Source organism: Mycothermus thermophilus (genome assembly GCF_041956435.1).
Source record: "Mycothermus thermophilus strain CBS 625.91 unplaced genomic scaffold VTJ04scaffold_2, whole genome shotgun sequence".
In the NCBI taxonomy this organism is placed as follows: Eukaryota; Fungi; Ascomycota; class Sordariomycetes; order Sordariales; family Chaetomiaceae; genus Mycothermus; species Mycothermus thermophilus.
In genome coordinates this window covers 4,348,154-4,367,091 of record NW_027191428.1, presented here as the reverse complement: position 1 = coordinate 4,367,091, position 18,938 = coordinate 4,348,154, and the positions used below count along the sequence as shown (strand labels likewise).

Here is an 18,938-nt window from a genome sequence, read left to right as displayed (position 1 = left end):
CTACTACTACAAAGTGAACATTTCACTTTAACCACGTCAAGCAATACTAACAAGTAGTTGTCCACACCATGGTTTATTTATGTATTTATTATTTCTTCATCACACAACCAACCAAAACAAAAGTCCCACGGAATGCTCGCCATGTACAACCTAATGACTACCAGAACAACCTCACAACCACCCATCTTGTACATACCGGGTTGAATATGAGTATCCCCCATGTCTACACATCCTATCCCCCTACTGCTAATCCATCAATCACCAATCAATAAGTCATAAAAAACATAATTCATAATCCCCCCCACTCCCCAACCCCTCACCCCTTGGAGCCAAGTCGTGATATTCATCAAGCGGAAAGAAAACGAAAAAAGAATAGAAGAAAAAGAACAAGAAAAAGCTCCCTTAACCCCTGTAGATCTGCTTGATCTGTACAGTCCAGCCCAGCACTCTGCCAGCAGGAGAAGGGAGTTAGGTTGAGAGAATCGAAGAGAAGAACAAAAATGGCTGAACAATCACATCAACAAGCAATACCAAAGAAGCTTGCTCGCAAAATGAATACATCAACCCAACCCAACTCAACCCAACCAGTTAGGTATTCAATCCCTCCCTCACGCCGGCGGCGTCAAAAACGGACTCAACATCAACTCATCCGCGCTCGGCCGCTTGTTGTGGTCAATCTCAAACGTCCTGGCCAAAAACTGCTTGGCCTCGTCGCTCGCGTGCTCGGGGATCGTCGGCGTCGCCTTGGCGCCGCCAATCTTGAAGATGGCCTGCAGCTGCGTGCAGTCCGGGAACGGGTGCTGGCCCGTCATCATCTCCACCACCAGGCAACCCAGCGACCAAATGTCCGCCTTGCGCGTGTACGACGTCTGCTTGACCACCTCGGGCGCCATCCAAAACACGGAGCCCTGCAGCGACGGCCGGTGCTTGTTGTTGTTGGGCCCATTGAGAATGTTGGACGCCTCGAGCTTCTTGGAGATGCCGAAATCCGAAATCTTGATGGTGCCCTTGTTGTCGACGAGGATGTTGGCGCCCTTGATATCGCGGTGGATGATGTCGCGGTTGTGCAGGTACGAAAGGCCGTTGAGGATCTGGCGGACGAAGCTGCGCACCAGGGGCTCCGGGAGGGCGCCGTACGAGTTGAGCATGGTTTGGACGGAACCGCCGGGCACGTACTCGAGGAAAATGTTGAGGTACTCGGCCGACGAGCCGCAGCCAAGGTATTGGACAATGTTGGGGTGGCGCAGGTCGCGCAACAGGCTGATCTCGCGCTTGAGCGCCTCGATCATGCTCTTCTTGCGCGCGTCGGCCTGGCTGTTGGCCCCCGTGGGCGTCTCGACCTGCTTGACGGCGAGGAGCTCGCCTGTGACGGCGTGCAGCGCGAGATAGACGCTGCCGAAGGAGCCCTGGCCGATCAGAGCACCCTTCATCCACATGCTGTCGTCCCACGAGTCGCCTTGCAAGAAGCTTTGGAGCTCCTCGTCCACGTCCTCGCCGTCTTCCGTCAGGGCCTGCTGCAGAGGCCCCGAGCCACCCGAGCCCATGGTGGTGCCATCATCATAGTAGCTGTGGCGCACCTCGTTGCCGTCGGGATCTGTGACGCTGACGACAGCCGTATCGGAGCCGCTGTCGGTGTACGAGACGTATGACTTGCGACTGGCATCCATGGGGGAATGTTGCGACGACATCGTCCCCTCTTCCTGCAAAGTGTCGAGCATGGACGAAGCGACCGAGTCGCGGTAGCCAGAGGTGAAGCGCGGCTCGCGGGGCCGTACCTTGGCGAGTTGGTTCGAGGCCGTGAGCCAGCTGTCGGCAATGGTCGGGATGGGCGGAGCATCCTGGATGCTCGAGGCAAAACTGAGAGTGCTCGCGACGCTCAGGCGGTGGTTGGGGTTGACGCGGCTAAGGCGCTGCGAGCGGCGCATCGACATGCGGGCGGTGCGGTCGATGACCTCGCGGGAGTGGTCCGGAAAGTAGCTAGTGAGGTCCGAGGCGATGAGCTCGCTGGGCGGCCGCAACCCGCCGAACTGGCGCAGCGTACTCTTGTTGGGACGGCGGGCCGCGGGCCGGCTCTCGACCGGGGATGAGGCGGCCGGACGGTTCCTCTCACGATCCTGCTGACGCGACGAGATGGAAGAAGATTTGAGGTGTCCCGGCTGCTGGATGGTCTCCCACGACTCGCCCAGCACCTTCTGGGCCTTGAGCTGGCTGCGCTGACCCATGGATTCGAGAGCGCGAGCGTGGTTCTGCTGGGCCTCTTCCATGGCGATGGCGGCTGCGCGTTCGAGTTCCGCCTCTCCCGGCTCGCCAGCGGGCACACGCCTCAGGATCAAGCGGTTCCTCTCGGGCCGGGTGTGGTCCTTGATGATCCTCCACAGTTCGGTATCGCCCAGACGGCGACACTGGTTGGGGTCGGGCTCGACGCCGTTCAGGACCCAGAAACAATAATTCCTCTCGTGGTCCTCGCGGAGGGCAAACTTGCGGAGGGTGACGCGCATCACCTCCTCGCAGGTGTTGCAGTCGGCAATCTTGACGACCTTGGTCACGCCGCCGGTCGAGATGACGCGGATGACGTCTTTACCTGGAGGCAAGGCAGCCATGAGCGAACCATCCATGCTGGACTGGTTACGCTGGTGGAGGCGGGCCGAGTGGGGCTGGTCGGGAGGTGACAGAGGGAATCGTGCGGAGCCGGGCGTCGTCGTTTGACCATATTGCTGCTGCTGCTGCTGCTGCTGCTGCTGCTGCTGCTGTTGCTGCTGTTGAGGTTGGGCATGGCGCTGACGGCTGCGGTAATCGGCGCTGGAAAGCGGGGAGGAGGGTCTTGAGGAGGGCTTGGAGTTTTCGGCAGCGGGGATGGCACTCGAGAGGTCATACTGGCGCGAGTAGCGCTTGTTGGCGGGGACGGCACGGCCAGCAGCCGGGCGGGGTGAGGATTGCTGGGTCGGGGCGTAGAGGGAATCGAGACCGGCGATGGATTCCTGTAGCGGGGGCGTCAGTCGCGACGCAATCACTCCAACATCCGTCACGAAAGCTTACCCTATTTCTCCGCCTCTGGCTGGCATATGTCTTTGTGCGAAGTTTCTTGATGCCTAGAAAGAGACGAACGCGGTCGCCGACCTTCTCCACGCCCATTTCCTTGAGCACCTCCTTGTCGATCTCGAGCAAGTTCTCGCCATTGATGTGGTGACGGCGAAACACCTTTTCGTATTCGCCGCACTTGATGCTATGTAGATACTCGCAGACGCGTTCCTCGTCCCAGTTCTTGACCGAGTCGGGTCCGTCGACGTCGTCGAACTCGGACTCGGTCGGACTGGGATAGCTTTGGTTGGTCATCGGGGCGGTAGCGGCTCGTCGCACGGAAGGGTATGGAGTCTGGGAAGCGGTTGCGGAAATTCCGGAAGACTGGGAACCGAGCGTCGCCGGGAAGGTTTTGGAGGCCAGCAATGCCATGGCGTCGTGGCTATGCGGCCGATGGCATGGACGCCCTTCGGGAATTTCGAGTTTCTATGGTGAGGTCTCGAGGCCTATGCTCGCAGGTCGTTTCTTGGGCCCGAGGAGGAGGGAAACAAGCGAGTCGAATATCGAGGATCGGGAGACCAAAGATGAGCCGAGGTGAAGTCAGAGAGGAGCCGAGAGAAGCCTGTCAAAGCACTCGAATGGAGAGGTTGGCAGGCGTCGCAGATAAATTCCGTGTGCTGTCCCTGATGGTGTTGGTGGTCTTGGGGTGTTGGACAAGGCGAAGAATACGGACGGGTAGCAGGCTTGTGCTCGTGTTCGACGGTGGTGCCGTGCTACGGTAGCGTTGGAGACCCAGAGTAGGGTGCGGAGGAGCAAGTTGGAGGCGACGAGGAAGATGAGGCTCCTGGGGGCTCAGTAGGAACCTAGGTAGACGAAGGAAATAGGTACTAGAGCAAGGCGGCCTCGAGGCTGTTGCCAACCACAGCACCCCCCGAGTCAGATGAGGGATCCCCGAGTGGTTGAGGATGAGGTGAGAAGGGGATGATAGCGGGGTGGTAGTCAGCGGGAGGAGGGGGTCAAGCTCAAAGAAATCTCAGAAAAAGAGAGACGGAAGTTCAAGATGTCTCGTTAGAGCACATGAAAGGTGATGATGGAAGGGGAGAGGGGCGCCAGTTCCGGGTTGGTTCAGGGCTTCCATGCAGGCGAGACAGCGGCGGAAGCGGCGTTCTGGGCTCGACGGCACCAGAAACACGCTCTGCTTGGTGCAGGCAGGTGCAGCGCCGTTCTTGGTGGTGGAACCAGGGGGAGGGAGGGGCAGACCAAATTCACCAATCAGAGGGGAGGAGCCCCGAATCTGAAACCAAAGCTCGGACCAAGACGGATCAACTCGCGCGGACACCGACGGCCAGGGAAGGAGCAGGGCGCTTGCAGGTTGACGGTTGAGGATGGTGAGGTGATGGGAAAGAACAGGAGAGAAAGAAAGATGCATCCCCTGCTCATTCATGTTCATTCACTTGCCGTGCGCATAGCAAAGCATGGCAAAGCAGAAAGTGCATCTTTCACAGCGGCTTCACTTCTACCAAAACAACAGGGCCGTCTCAAAATAAATCACAGGGATGGTGCAGAGGCGGGAAGTCTTTGTGGTGCGTTTGTTTGTTTAGAGAAGTAGCTTGTTTCAACCTGGCCGTTGGGCTTCACTTAGCCGCGGCATCTCCGCCACCACCTATCATGGCATCATCGGCATCAACCGACTGACTGATAAACCACAAGACGCCTCATCCTCCTCATCCTTCTCCGTCAGATATCAGCCAACTGTGTAGTAGGAACTGCCACTCTTCTTTGGCTTTGCCTCCCAGTCCTCCGTCACACCACATGACCTATCTATCACCCTACCACCACCTGCCTTGCTGGTTTCGAAGTTGGTGTTTCCGTTGCCCATGTGGAGTTGGTGACACACAGCGTCGGACCTCGTCCTCCGCCGATATCGTCCCGGACAGCCTCCGGAGCTGGCGGCCGAGTGCTCCGGGAAATCAGCATAGTGCAGGCGGAGGAGGGCAGGCAACGCTTCCCGCGGCACGCAGGGAGAAAAAATATCTCGGAGGACCAAAGCCAGGGTGACAACAAAGCACGCGGCGTTGATAGTGACTGTTGAGGCGCCAATGGCGGTCTGCTAGGCGCGGGTTGCAGCGATCAGCGGGACAGACCGGGGGCCTGGACTAGGCCATGAAACGGGGATTGTTTCAGCTTCCACCCGCCGAATTTACTGTGTAAGTGCTAAGAAACCGTGAACTTCACGGCAGTTAAGTAGTGTACGCTCATGGGCGCGCGTGGTGCTTGGACGTTGAGGAAGCGGCTCATTAGTGCCGGCAACCGGGAACAAGTGAACAAGTGAACACGGGATCATCATGAGATCATGTTCCATGGAACGGCGGATGATTTTCCTCGCACGACAGCCATTACTACTCTGTCCTATGCCCGTGGATACTTACGCACTTTATTTTCTTTGAAGATTTGTGATGCAAGGAAGACCCGGGATTCTGGCATGGCGGACAGCAGATTTGATTGATGCAACCTACACACATGAGACAAAAATCTTCAGAGAGAGGACGACACACAGACACACACAGCCCAGAAGATGATTTTGCCAAGCCGGTCACGGCCCAAGATGGAAGAAGTTGAAAAATGCTCATGACAGCCTCAGCACCATGAACGAAGAGTTTTTTTTTCACTCGAGTGCTGGGGTCGCTATGCTGGCCGTTTTTGGCGGACACCACCACTGAATTGGCAGGAGGCCGCAAGAAATGGTCAGCGGTGAGAGGCTGGGCATGCTGGCAACAAGACAAAATGCAGAGACTAAAAAATGACGACATTCTACTTTATTAGTAGGTGTTACCTTTCATACCTACCTACCTAAGGGTCAGATGGGACTTATCTTCAGCATATATGTGAAAGCTCTGCTGCATTGAATTTAGGATTTGGAAAAACTGTTGTCGGGCGTTGATTGTTGACTCTCAAGATGAAACCGTTTGCTGTTGTTTTGGGCTTGGCATGGATGTGCGGAAGTTGCCTGCCCGGTGCGCCACAGCCGCCAGCAAACTGCCAAGCCACACCTAGGCCAGCCTCGGCCAGCCCCGGCCCTGCTCAGCTGAGATCTGGCGGGGCTGCCCAGGCCGCTGGAACCCCACGATGGAGAAAAGGTGGAGAAGGGCGGAGCAGAAAAGTTCCACCAAAACCTTGGAGCTCTGACGCAATGTCTTGTGCTTCCCGCGAACCTCATCCGATCTCGATAAACTTCTCTCGATTTCTCTCAGGGTATTCCCCGGTTCTCGGGATCAGGACACACCTCAACACCTTACCCCGCAGAATTGGAGGGAAAACGAGCTGAAAAAGTCAACACCAAGTCAAGGCCAGCTGATGTAACTCTAGTAAATACTGAGAGAATCTCGATCACCTCATGGATGCTGGCCACATATGCAGAGACCCAGTCAATGCAGCCAGCCCAATGGTCGTCCCGTCGCCCGACACGTTTCCGGCCAGCAGGACAAGCTCTTTTACGCTAGGGCTTTTCGTGCATGTTGATTCCAACCGGCTCTCGCACCCGCCCGCCACCAGAGCTCAATGGATGAAAGTCGTGTTTGGTCGACAGGGGGGCCCTAACGCAGGAAAAAAACTGGTCCAAGCCGATGGAGATGGTGAGATGGCTGGGTTCATGGACCCGAGCAGCGTGAACATGGCTGCAGCCGCAATTACTTACTTGAGCTAGAGGTACCCAGGAACGGGGATTGAAAGGATCGACAAGACTCCTTTCGATTCTATCTCTGCTCTTGTTCGCGTCTTTCGGCACGTGAATTGAGTTGTGCTTTGTGTATTGCAGCCGGATTGTTTCCTTGTTTGCATCTCGGATCGCATGATCTGATTGGTACCCTCTTATCCGCGAACCCATGCCGATGCCAGCGTAGCGTCGCGTCGAGCTTCACTTCATAACGTCATCGCCACGCCGAGCGCCGAGAGGGACTTTGCTCTTTTAGCTTTCGTGGTTACCTCGTATTGACCTTGCCGGCCTCGGTCCTTCGTTTACTTTCGAGGTTTGCATCGTTGACTCTTGACTCTCGCAATTGAGGGACGAGGATCAACACAAGCACAAGCATAACCACCACCATGGCGAGGTTCATGGCCTCGGTCCGGTCCAAACATAGCAGACACGCCAGCTCCCCGGCCGCCGCCGTCACCATCGACACCTCCCCCGACATCTCGGATTCCAACACCAGCTCGCCGTCAACCACCCGCTCGTCCACCATCAGCTCAGCATGCACCACCTCCCCGAGCTCCCCAGACAGCTTCGACACCACCCATCACCGCACCTTTTCTCTCACCTCCCTCAAGTCCCGCTCATGGCGTTCCAACTCTAACAAGGAAGCCAATGGCGGCGGCATCGAGAGAACCCACAGCTTCCGCGCCCGCGCCAGGAGGATATCCTGGTCAAGACCTGCTTCCTCGGCCTCCCACGTCGACGTCCTCAGCCTTCGCAGCATCAACTCGGAAGCCCTTGAAAGGGGCCATGCCAGGTCTCTCTCAGGTTGCTCTACGCCGGACACCGCCAGTCTTCTCATCCCCAACCCCTCCTCCTCCTCTCCATCCTCCTCCATCGACTGGTCCGCCCAGCAAATTCTAGGCCATGGCTCCTTGGAACCAGACCCCGGCTTGCTCAAACCCAAAGCTCCCCATCTGGTCATCACCCCCAACTACCTGGTCAAGCTGCGCAGCTTCACCGACGCACAGGTTCTCTTCCCGGACCTGCCTCACCAACCCGCCGACGAGGGAACCAGCAGCAAACGTCACACCCGCAGCAGCAGCACCAGCACCAGCACAGCCCCTTCCCAACCACTGCTGGTGATCCCGACGGATGCCATCGTCTCGGCCTTCCCCTCGGAAACGGGCAGCTCAGGAATCGAGGTCTGGTGGCGGAACCCTCTGTCCTCTTCTTCCTCCACCACCGGCATCGGTACCGACATCACCACCAGCAAAAACACCGCCGCCGCCGCGAACCCGGCCCAAAACGCACTCCCATGCCGCGTCGACCTGCTCTCCCTCCCCACCCCCACCCAGCGCGATGAGATGCTGCACCACATCGCTTGCGCAATCCTATCCAGCAACCGCCATCATCAACAGGATGCCACCACAGAAGGACCGCATGGAGGAAGCGCCGTCGGAAGCAGCGGCAGCAGCAGTCCCCTCCGGAATTGGCAAGACCTCCGGCCCCTGCTGGAGAGTGTGGTGGGACAACACGACGATCGTCATCATCACCACTACCACCACGGCCGCCGCTCCTCGGACATGGCGGGGCTCGAACAGCAACAGCTGAAGTTACACCACCGCAAGCCCGACATCTTCCCGGTCGTGCCGCGCGGGGCGGTCCGGCGGGAGTGGATGCCCAAGCTGAAGATGAAGCTGGAGGAGAAAAAGACGCAGGAGGCGCCGGCGTGGTTTTTGGTGGTGGCGGATACGGCGGGGTTTTGTTATCTCGTGCAGGTGGATCGGGTTGGTGCTTCTGTAGGCGGTAATTGTGGGCTGGCGGAGGGGGAGAAGAAGGGGAAGGGGTGGAGGAGTTGGAGGTACGGATTGGTTACGCTGGAGGAGATGAGGGGCGAGTGGTTGTGGGAGGAGGAGCGGTTTGTTGTGACGTTTAGGTGGGTGGCGGTTCCGTCCGTTCATGGTGTTGTTGCTGGCTAACCTCCGACCAAGGGAACCCTTCTCACCCCCCGTCGTCCTCGAACTCGCCAGCCGCTACTACCGCCAAATCATCCGCGCAGTCGGCATGGCCGACCGCTACCTCAAGCCCGCCTGGCCGCAGATGTGGCAGACGCGCGAGATATTCCACGTTGCCGGGCTCCAGGAGGCGCAGTACCTCGTCGCGAAGGAGGACTTTGGCAGCTTCCAGCGGACGCTGCACGCCTACCTCGCCGCCTACGGCTGCGAGCCCGTCCGCTGGGAGATTAATTGGCGCACACCCTACGCGCCCGAGTTCCGTCTGCTGCCGGCGAAGAAGGGCAGCGCGTATACGCCGCGCCAGCTGCTCGCGGTGTTCAGGGCGTTGCGGTATAATGATTATTTTACTTCGCTGTCGTTCCAGGGCGTGGACTTGTCGGTTTTGTGGGGGTTGAAGGATACGGCGGAGAATAATGCGGCGTATTTGAGCCGGTCTTGTGAGTACCCTTCTCCAGAGACCATCTTTGATTTTAAGACCGAAGACTGATTGGCTGACTTACCTGTCCAGGCTTTGCTCTCGAGCGCGACGAGATCAAGCTGCTAAGGCAGAGCCCGCTGCTGTACCAGGAGTTTCACGCTTTGGCCTTCTGCTCCGAGACCGTCCGGCAGATAGACTTGGGCAATTGTACCTCCTCGCTCTCGTCCAAGCTGGCGACGGATAAGAATGCCGTCACGGACCTGCAGTTCCTTGCTCCCATCCTTAGCCTGCTACGCGGGGGAATCACAAAGTGTAACCGCTTGATTATCAGCGGGAATATCCTCCCCTTGGGGGATATCCAAGATTTAGGTATGTCCTGCGAAGAATTCATGTTACTCTTGGATGAGTCCAGTCGCAATCTAACACAACTTGCTCTGCCCAGCCCTGACCATGAAATGCGGTGTCATCCAAGCCCTCGACGTCTCCTGCTGCGGTCTGGACGACTACAACCTGTACGACATGATCGTAGAGCCACTTCCGGAACAGCGCGGACAGCTCCAGTCCCTGGCCATCTCGGGCAACCCGGGCCGCCTATCTGCCACTGTTCTTCCAGATCTTCTGGGATACTTGGCCGATATCCGCGAGCTTCGTCTGGCTGGTAGTATCCAGGGCGACAGCTCCATCGAGGTTTCGGTCCTTCCCTTTGACGTCCTCCAGTACATGAACAAGCTCGAGGTGCTTGATTTGTCGGGGTACAAGGTAAGCCCTCTCAGTTCTAGAGGTTCCTTTTTCCAGACTGCATGACTTACACCCGCAGCTCAACGACGCCACGTTCTCCGACCTTGAGCGCTTCCTCGAATACCGCAGTTGGCAATTCCAGCATTCCCAGCCTCCCAAACTCCACACCCTCGTCCTCAACCACTGCGGCATCACCGGCACCCTCGCCGCCCGCCTCTTCACCGCCATCGGCATCAACAACGGTCTCGTCCTCTCCCTCACCAGCAACCCCATCGAGCAGGGCATCTCCTCCCTTGCCTCCGCCATCCTCGCCCAAGCCGGCCCCGCCGCGCTGTACCTCGACATGATCGAGTTTCGCCACGAGCCTAATTACCTCTCGCTCATCCACGCTCTCACCACAACCAAACACCTCCGCCTTCTCAGCCTGGTCGGCACCGCCCCGTCCCCCTCCCCGACCGGCCGGTGCAGCGACGACCTTGTTTCCGCCTTACACACCTTCCTCGCCAAAAACGAATCCATCCGCTACCTCGACCTGTCCGGCTTCTCCTCCAAGCTGGAGGACGTCCAGCTCCCCGCCGGATTCGGGCGCGCGCTGGCCGGGCTTGCCGACAACGAAACCCTCACGCACCTCCGCATCCGCAACCAGAACCTGCACCACCACGTGGAAGCGGGCGTGCTGGGGCGCGCGCTGAAAGCCAACAGGACGTTAAGGGCGGTGGATTGCAGGGAGAATAACCTGACCCTGACGAGCGTGCGGTTTTTGGTCGATTCGCTCGCCGAAGCTGCGGCGGCGGGGCAGGGGAGGATTGTCTCGTTCCCGTTGGCGAGGAGGAGGGAAAGGGAGGCGATTTGGGAGAACGTTCTCCGCGGTGTTAAGAGGGGGTCGGGGTCGGGTTCTGGGTTGGTGCTGGACTCGGCTGCGCCCGCGGTCGCCTGCCCGAAGAGCGGCAACAGTGGTGGTATCATTCCAAGGTCGAGTTCTTACCCTTCGCCATTGGCAGCGTTGTCGGCGTCGAGGGCGGAGAGTAAGAAGAAGCATGCACGGTCGATGTCGCTGCCGGTGCCGGTGTCGGAGAAGAAGAAGGAAGGGGAGGATAATGAGCAAGAGGAGGAGATTCGTCTTCTTCGTCAAACGCTCGATGAAGCACTCGCCAAGCTCCGGTCTGTCCTGCGCGCCAACCGGCAAAGGCTGCATGAGCAGCAGGCGCTACTCGAGAACGACGATGACATGGTGGCGCGGGCCACGAGCCGGGGGAGGGGTCGGGTTCGTAGCAGCCGGGGATCTTTTGCTGCTTCGAGTTCGGGTTTAGCTTCGTTGGCAGGATCTCTTGGATATCGTCATGAGAACGACGAGCTGAAGGTCGGTGGTGGTGCCGGGCACTATCACCATGACGACGACTATGAAGAAGAAGAAGCGGACGAGGAGGAAGAGGAAGAAGGAGATGAGCTCGCGTCGTGCTGGCCGTCGAAGGGCGAGGTGGCTGCCCTCGGCAGAGGGTGGGGGGAGGTGGTTGCTGGGTGGGCTTAGTTGGAGAGAGAGAGAGAGAGACAGAAAAGGGAAGGACGGAAGGGGGATGGGGATTGATGGCTCCGACCGTCCTCCTTCCCTCCCTCCATGGGTTGATGGGCCCGGATCATCATCACGATTCCGGTATTGTTACGGTACACACACGCTCTTTTTCTGACCACTTTCCGGTTTTTGGAGTTTTGGGCGGATTTCACGGACGGGAATGGATTTCCTTTTTGTCGTTTTGGGCCATCTATTGTGTTTTGGGTTTTCAAGGCGTTGGGGTTGGGACTCGGATTGGATTGGGTTAAGGGTTTCGCTTGGGTTGGAAGTTGGTGACACGGCACCATCATTATCATCATCATCATCGTCATCATCATCAGGGAAAGAAGGGAAAGAAGGAGGGGAAAACATCATGAGATACCCATAAATATACTCCATCGAGGAGCTACCGTGTAGATACAGACATAGCATGTCACAATTTGACCACCTATATTATTCATGCTGCTGTCTCCCTCAGGGATCAGGCATGACCCCTCCCATCCTCCCCCCATGCTTTTGTTTTCTGATGAAGGCTGTCTTGTGAGGTGGTGTTAAGGTGACTTGGAGGGGTGGATGTTAGCATGTTGGGTCGACTCTGTGAAAGGTGTTAGAGTACATTATCTGTCAGGTGAAGAAGTCATCAAAGCCATCTGTCATTCATCCATGGTCATGATCATCAGGACATACAAATCCCAACAATTCCTGCCAAACATGTCATCAAGTCCAGGATATCCCAACGACCGCTGAATCTCAGTTCCTTCATAACACCTCCGACTCCCATCACCAACTCCATCTTAACCCTCCTCCCCCCTCCCAAACCCAACTCACATAACCGAGCAACAAGCCTTAAGACAAAACCCAAGGAACCCCTCATCCTCCTCCTCATCCTTCCTCGGCGGCCTCTGCTGCTGCGGCGGCCGCGGTGGCCTATGCTTCTTGGGCGGCCTCGTCTGCGGCCGTTCCTCTTCTTCATACCCATCCGGTCTCTCCAAAGCCGGCGGCGGGCCCGTCACCTTGCGTCCCTTCAAATCCACATAAATCCTCCCCTCATTGTCCTCGGTCGCGTACTCGAGGCCCAAGTCCCGGCACAGCTTCTCCACGCACGGCTTGAGCTTCTGCACGCCGCCGGCCGAGTGTTTGCCCTTGCCGACAATGACGTGCAGGTGGCCCTGGCCCGCGGCGACGTCGGCGCGAATGCGCGCCTCGAGGATCGCCTCGGCCTCGCGCACGAACTGCCCGTGCAGGTCGATCGTGGAGCCCGTCACCCGCGCCGGGTGGTTGTTGGCCCGGAAGATGAGCTCTGACGCTTGCTTGTTGTAGCGCTCCATGGCGGCTTTGTGGCGCTTGCCTTGCTCCGAGAGGTGTTTGGCTGTGGCGCCGTCGCCGGATTGGTAGGCTGCGCGGGACTGGGTGTGGAGGGGTGTGTAAGTATGCGAGAGAGAGGGAGGGAGAGTGTGTGTGTGTGTGTGAGTGAGTCGGGGAGGTAGGTAGGGAGGTTTGTTTGGTTTGGCATGAGCAGCAAGCACTTCTCACTAAGTAGGTGTTTGCGTATGAGTAGCATCTACTACTTAGATATCGTACCTGATCAAAACACGCCTGCATCTTGTCACCCTCGGCCCGCGCCAGGTCGCGCAGGCGGTCATACTCGGCTTCTACATCGTCGCTTGTGCTGTGGTCGTTGAAGGCTGTTTGACAGAGAGAGAGCGTGTGTCAGGGGAAGGCAGCCATTGTGGAATCATGAGAGTGAGTTGGGTGGGAGGGCTCAGTGAGGCTGCCATACCGTGACCGCCGAGGCGGGAAGTGTGGATCGCCGCCGACGCCATCGTGCTATTGAAAGCCGACTCTGCCGAGTAGCTACCTAACGGTTACGGTGGGCGGAGACGGGGAGATGAAGGGATCCAGTTATGGCGTGAGAGGTGAGGTGAGAGAGTAGTATCACGCTCATACAGAGGTTGATTGATGTTCATGGAGAAGTGGATGAGGCCTCAACTCACAAGCGCCGGTTGCAGTCCGCCCAACCCGTCAGCCAAAACACCCCTGTTCACATGTGTTGGCGCCGGCCAGTTGGACGAGCCAGAGCCGGCCACGCACAGCCTACCTACTGTGTATGCAGCTGTTACGGAGCACGTATGGAGTAGAGTCCTACATGAACCACTCAACGACAGACAAGATGGAAATCTAGGTATGTACGGAGGCTCATACATTCGCAATAACGTCCTCCTTTGTCAGGTCCATTCCTTGAATACAACCGTATGTCTCAGCCCCAAGGCGGTATGAAACAGAACGATCAAACATCTGGACAGAACGCATTGAAAGGTCGTCCTTCTCGCCCAGGTTAACTAGGACGATCATCCACGAAACACCTCTCAAAAATCCTCCTCATCCACATACCCCCGACCTTACGTATCCATTGCCCGTTTCATCACTGTACCTGATCGTCGATCCAAACCTATAACATGTATATATGTCGTACATACTAAAACATAACCTGCTCTATGGTGTACGACTGATTGTATGGAGCCATCCCCTGCCCCTGATCCGAAATCCCGACTCAGCTTTCCGCTCCGTGAGCGCCCTGTGCCAGCTCAGCGCTGGCCACACGCTTGTGGGCGTTCCTGGATGGTTTTCCAGAATCTTACCCCTTCGCGCAAAAATGTGGGGCGCTAGACTTCTCCTGGCCAGGTTTCCCTTGTCCACTTTATCGTGGGCTTGTCAGCGCTTGTGTTCACCTCTCTCCCCTTTTTTGTCATTTTTCACTTTTGCTTTGCTCTGCCCTGTGAGTGAGCAAGTGCCGGCATCCGGCGGAGACCCCTGACACACACACACAACACCTCCGGCATCCCGCTTTGGTGGGGGGACCTGGCCTGTTCGCGAAACCGACTTCAAGATTGTGTTCTCTCTGTTTCTCACCCTGGCTTGGTTACTATCCGAGATCCATCTGGTGGTGGCGTTATCGCTGGAGGAGACACTGGTGGTGGTGTTGTTGCTGTGAGGGTTTTGGAGGTGCTCCTCTGTAGTATGTATGGACATCCATACATCCAGTATAATTAATTATGTAGCGTCAGTAGGTAGTCGTTAGGACTTCGTATCTGTAGATCCGTGCACGACCCAAGGGAAGCGAAAGAACCATTTCCACTTCCACAAAACCTTCCACACACAAATGGAGGTGATCAGCTCACCACAAGTATCCAGCCCTGTCCGCCCAGAAAAGCCATCCTGCCTCGGTATTCCTTGGCCAGGACGCCACAGCATCATTTGCTGCGCGACCGACGACGGGGACAGACCGGAAGTCCCGGGCCACGCGCTTAGAGTAGTGTAGGTAGTTAGAGCACGGGCGCAGGGCGGGCAGACAGGGCAAGACATGGCAAGACAGGGTAGAGAGGCAAGGCGACGCGACTGATGAACATGGATGACTTCATCGTTCATTCACTTCTGCCTGTAAGGCCAGGGTGCACGTCCCGGCCCTGGGCGTCTTTTTTTCCTTGCTGGTGTGTGAAATGGGCGGTACGGAGTACATAGTTAGCTGGGTACTTATCTGATGATTGTCATCCGCCATACAGAGTATTTGTTTGTATGTACATACTATGAATAGGCTTAAGTCTAAAAAAAGTTGACACAGATGCGGCTGCAAGCAAGTCGGTAAAACAACAGGCAACCGTGTTTCTCTATGTTGAGATCTCTGTCAGATGAGAGTTCCCGGCATGCGCAAGTCTGTGGCGTTTCTTCCACTTCACTTGTCGGCAGTCCGGACACACCGAAGGCTACCCATTCTCCACGGAAGACCGAGGCGGATGAGGGCGGCGGCGGCGGCACGGGTGGTGGACGGGGATGTGGCCTGGACTGTCCTGTCAAAAAGTTGTGTTCTTCCCATCCATTGGATCTCATTGTGTTCATGTGGTGAAAAACGATCTCATCACAGCTGATGACCTTTCCCAAGCGACCGGGACCGGGACTCCGGGTCTTACTCAAGCCCCGGGCGGTCGCATGCGGGCCTCGTCCTCTCCACTTCGCACGCGAGAGGTTTTGCTTTTTTGCTTCTTTTTTTGCCCCAGGGTTTTTCACTTGACTTCATCAGAATCCAAGATCTAGCACGAAGTCCCCCAAGATCCAGGAACGCCCCTTTTTTGAGAAAGTCCGCGACAAGTGAAGAGTTGCCCGTCAGCAGCCCCCTGACAGAACCGTGTGGGGTTCCACGCTTCGGCTCCATCCGGGGTGTTAATGAGCCAGGACTTGGCTCAGGGGCAAACATGCACAAGCCCACTTGGCCAAGAAGAGGACTGACCGCACTCTCTTCTGTCTCTGACAAGTGAACAGCGACGACAGCAAGAGCCGCTACAGCCACAGTATCAACTCGATCGTCTCTAGGTTTTCGCACACGTTGCGGCCCGTCTCGGTTACGGACGCTGGGCCCCCCTCTGATCAACAAACAGGCGGGGGGACGATCCGATCAATTTCTCGCCCGTCGTCGATCCTTCAACCAGCCGGCGGGTGAACAACCCGTGGGGGGGTCCGCCGGCAGGAAGGTTGAATAACTAGGTTCATACTTAAAGTACGGTGTAGTAGTGTATGTACAAAGACGGGAAGCGGGAAGACGGGCCCCAATCCATAACTATCTGACACCACTATAGTATACTATATGCCAGGGAGGGTAGCGGAGAATTAAAAGAAGGACTCGCTCGCTTGTCAGATGTTTCCAACAAAGGAGGGCTGCTGGATCGAAAAAAGAAGGACGGCAGAGGGAGAGACGCGGCACAACGCGACAGATTTCTCGGCAGATGACTGGATTGGCGAGGACTCAGACACTCGCATCGGTCTCTGGGTTAACGGCTGCAGTATCATGCAGAAGCGGTCTGGAAGCCTGCCATTAGAAGCAGCGCGCCGCAGCAGAGCAGTAGCACTGCATTACCCGCAAGCCATTTTTAATGATTCACGATTTGACATGCTGCGGACGGCGCCGGATGACAACGGGGGACAGCATCTATCTCCTGGGACTAGCATATGCAGGTCCAAGTTTGGCCTGCGTCAACATCGCAAGATCCGTAGGGCCGGTTCGCTGCGCGGATTCGCTGGGCATTCTTCAAACTATCCCGTAGGCCATCAACAACCACAGGCTAGAAATCGTCGAGCATGTTCAAAGAAGCAATCGAACTGGCAGCCGCAGCGGGGCTAGGGGTCGTGAAACCCAGGCTAATGCGTGAGGGTTGCATTCTCTGCTCTCACGGGACATTGGAGGTCCGTCCGGTTGAACCCGGGCCACGGCTCGTTCCCCAATGTTACGCCGTACCTGAGATGGCCCGAGAAAGGGAGACGGCGACACAATATCCAGGCAAAAGACGTTTGGCCCGGGTCGGAGTGTCAAAAATATAGAGATTCGGATGTTTCCGGCACCTGACTGCTGGCCGGAGAACTATTGATAGAGAACTCCGGACAGGAATCTCATCACACAAGGAACGAACTGTTCAATGGTGAAAAGTCCATGTCGAAAGGTCTTGACGGAGTTGGTCGGTCTCGGGTCCACCGAACTCCATCGGTCCGGGAAGACCGGGGGTTAGCTCGCTACATCGCAGCGCGCTGCTCTCCCACGAGATCCATCTTTTCGGGGGCCTACCTAGGAGATGGCACCCACCACTGATCAGTTCTTCATCGGGTCTTTGTATGCAGTTACGTCCTCGACTCCTCTTCCAAAGACCATCACGGCGTGTCCGCCCGACAACGTTGTCGTTCGTCATGTTCAGCTCTGTATTCTGTATCCCGTCGCCTTTTCCTTCGGCATCGGCAAGACCGTGCTGCTGCTGCCAGCAGGTTGAGTGGTGCAGAAGGCGTCCTTCTCACGGGCATATGGAAGCGATTCGCACGTGATAGGGAGCGCGCTCCCCACGCCCGCCGGGCACAGGCGGGTGGCGTGGACAGAGAAACCACCGCGGCTTGTTCACTTGCTGTCTCACTTGTCGGCTTGTTGGTGTTCTGCGGCTCGTTGATCACCGTGTTTCCAGACGGACGGGTTCAACCAAGTGAACACGAAGCGCGATCCATGGAATCCGGGGGAACTTGGCTAAACGTGATATATCGATTTTTCAAACAATTGCAGACGCGTTCAGCGTCCATGCTTTCGCTGATCTTCCCGATCTCGCGACGCATGACATCGCTGCCGTTTCCCAAAACCTCCAGATGCTGGAGGTTCTAGAGACGGTTCTGGTTAGCTCTGGTGGTCCCGGGTGGTCCCCCTCGCCAGGGGACGCGCCACTGAAATCTGGGCCGGCCGGGGGCGACGGCGACGGGCCTTGCTCCTTTTGGGGCGGATTTAGGGACCCTCCCTTTTTTTTCTCTTTTGCTTTGCTGCGAGGCTCCTCTCGGCGCTGCTTGTTGCTGCTACTACTGCTCGCTCGCTCCTCGGCACGGGCCCCAACTCCAAACTCCACGTGGGTTCCATCACCGACCGGGAAGTTAAGTTAGATAAAGTAATTGAGAGAAAGTGAAAAAGTGACGGGACTGAAACGGATGATTTACATCGACAATGAATTCTTTCACATGTATTCCATGCCCCTGCTCTGGTCGTATTCAGTGAGCGTCTTCCGTCAGTCAGCATTTGCTCACTGTGTCGGGGCAACACAAACCGTCAGGGTTGTGGTTGTGTGTGATTGCTTTTCGCTCTGGCCCTCCCGCGCTGGCGAGGAAACAGCCCTGAGCCCGGACCTGACTGGGTTAACTTGGTGGGTCCTGGGCCTCTTCCCTTTCCTGGCCAAGACAGGGGCCCCCATCAACCGGGCCCCGCTTTTGCAAGAAGACGAGCGGCCGTGATTGGTCGAGACTGTCAGGGTCGCTGCATCCCCCGAAATTCAGCGTTGCATGGTCTCCGCGTTCCTCACATTAACAGAAGCAGCCCTCCCGCTTGACCTCGACTTCTCTCGACCTTCTTGGTTCACCCCGAACGCCTCTTCTTCGCCATCCAGCGAAAAAGCTGCGAATCCCCTCTAATCCTTCCCCAATCATCGCCTCCTTCGTCCTTCATCACGGCGATACCATCACCCAGCCATTCCGGTTGCTATCGACAATCACCCCTGAATCCATCCACCAGTTTTTTTTCCTGTTTTCTTCGTCGTTCATTCTCCCGCCGACTTTTCACTGCCGCGACCCCTTTTTTCCGACTGACATCAAGGGGGAACAAGAGCCTGGGGCGACCACCTCTACAATCTGAGTGAGTCCATCCCCCAATTTGCTTCCGTTGTGTTCAGCGACGTCGCCCTCGTCCAATCCCATCCACTTCGTCGCGATTTGATCGACTTTGACGCGTCTTGGATGAGCCGCGGATGGCGGCAATGGGCGATTCATCTGATCCCATTGCCTCGGGCGGCGTCGCAAGGCTTGAGGACATTTCCCCGACGCCTCCTCCGCGTTTCTGGTCATCAGAAACACCGCCACCACAACCAATTGCGGCACACACGCGACCGCGACAATGCTAACAACCTCTCCAGAACTACCTAATAATACTTTTGATACCCCTTCGACCTA

General features: G+C 57.0%; 4 protein-coding genes across 4 annotated transcripts; 2 read left to right on the top strand and 2 right to left on the bottom strand.

The window, feature by feature from the left end:
- Positions 1-608: 608 nt before the first annotated feature.
- VTJ04DRAFT_3785 (uncharacterized protein) lies at positions 609-3,450 on the bottom strand (the record flags this gene model as incomplete). Its single annotated transcript, XM_069361723.1, has 2 exons — positions 609-2,978; positions 3,037-3,450. The coding sequence occupies 2 exons, from the start codon at positions 3,448-3,450 to the stop codon at positions 609-611; spliced, it is 2,784 nt and encodes a 927-aa protein (XP_069222306.1).
- Positions 3,451-7,116: 3,666 nt separating this feature from the next.
- Positions 7,117-11,408, top strand: VTJ04DRAFT_3784 (uncharacterized protein; the record flags this gene model as incomplete). Its single annotated transcript, XM_069361722.1, has 5 exons — positions 7,117-8,645; positions 8,701-9,161; positions 9,233-9,511; positions 9,585-9,901; positions 9,960-11,408. The coding sequence occupies 5 exons, from the start codon at positions 7,117-7,119 to the stop codon at positions 11,406-11,408; spliced, it is 4,035 nt and encodes a 1,344-aa protein (XP_069222305.1).
- Positions 11,409-12,253: 845 nt separating this feature from the next.
- Positions 12,254-13,252, bottom strand: VTJ04DRAFT_3783 (uncharacterized protein; the record flags this gene model as incomplete). Its single annotated transcript, XM_069361721.1, has 3 exons — positions 12,254-12,835; positions 13,011-13,114; positions 13,210-13,252. 3 exons carry the CDS (start codon positions 13,250-13,252, stop codon positions 12,254-12,256), a joined length of 729 nt encoding a protein of 242 aa, XP_069222304.1.
- Positions 13,253-17,957: 4,705 nt separating this feature from the next.
- Positions 17,958-18,911, top strand: VTJ04DRAFT_3782 (uncharacterized protein; the record flags this gene model as incomplete). The annotated part of the gene is made up of 3 exons (XM_069361720.1): positions 17,958-17,990; positions 18,380-18,624; positions 18,902-18,911. 3 exons carry the CDS (start codon positions 17,958-17,960, stop codon positions 18,909-18,911), a joined length of 288 nt encoding a protein of 95 aa, XP_069222303.1.
- Between the last annotated feature and the right edge of the window lie 27 nt (positions 18,912-18,938).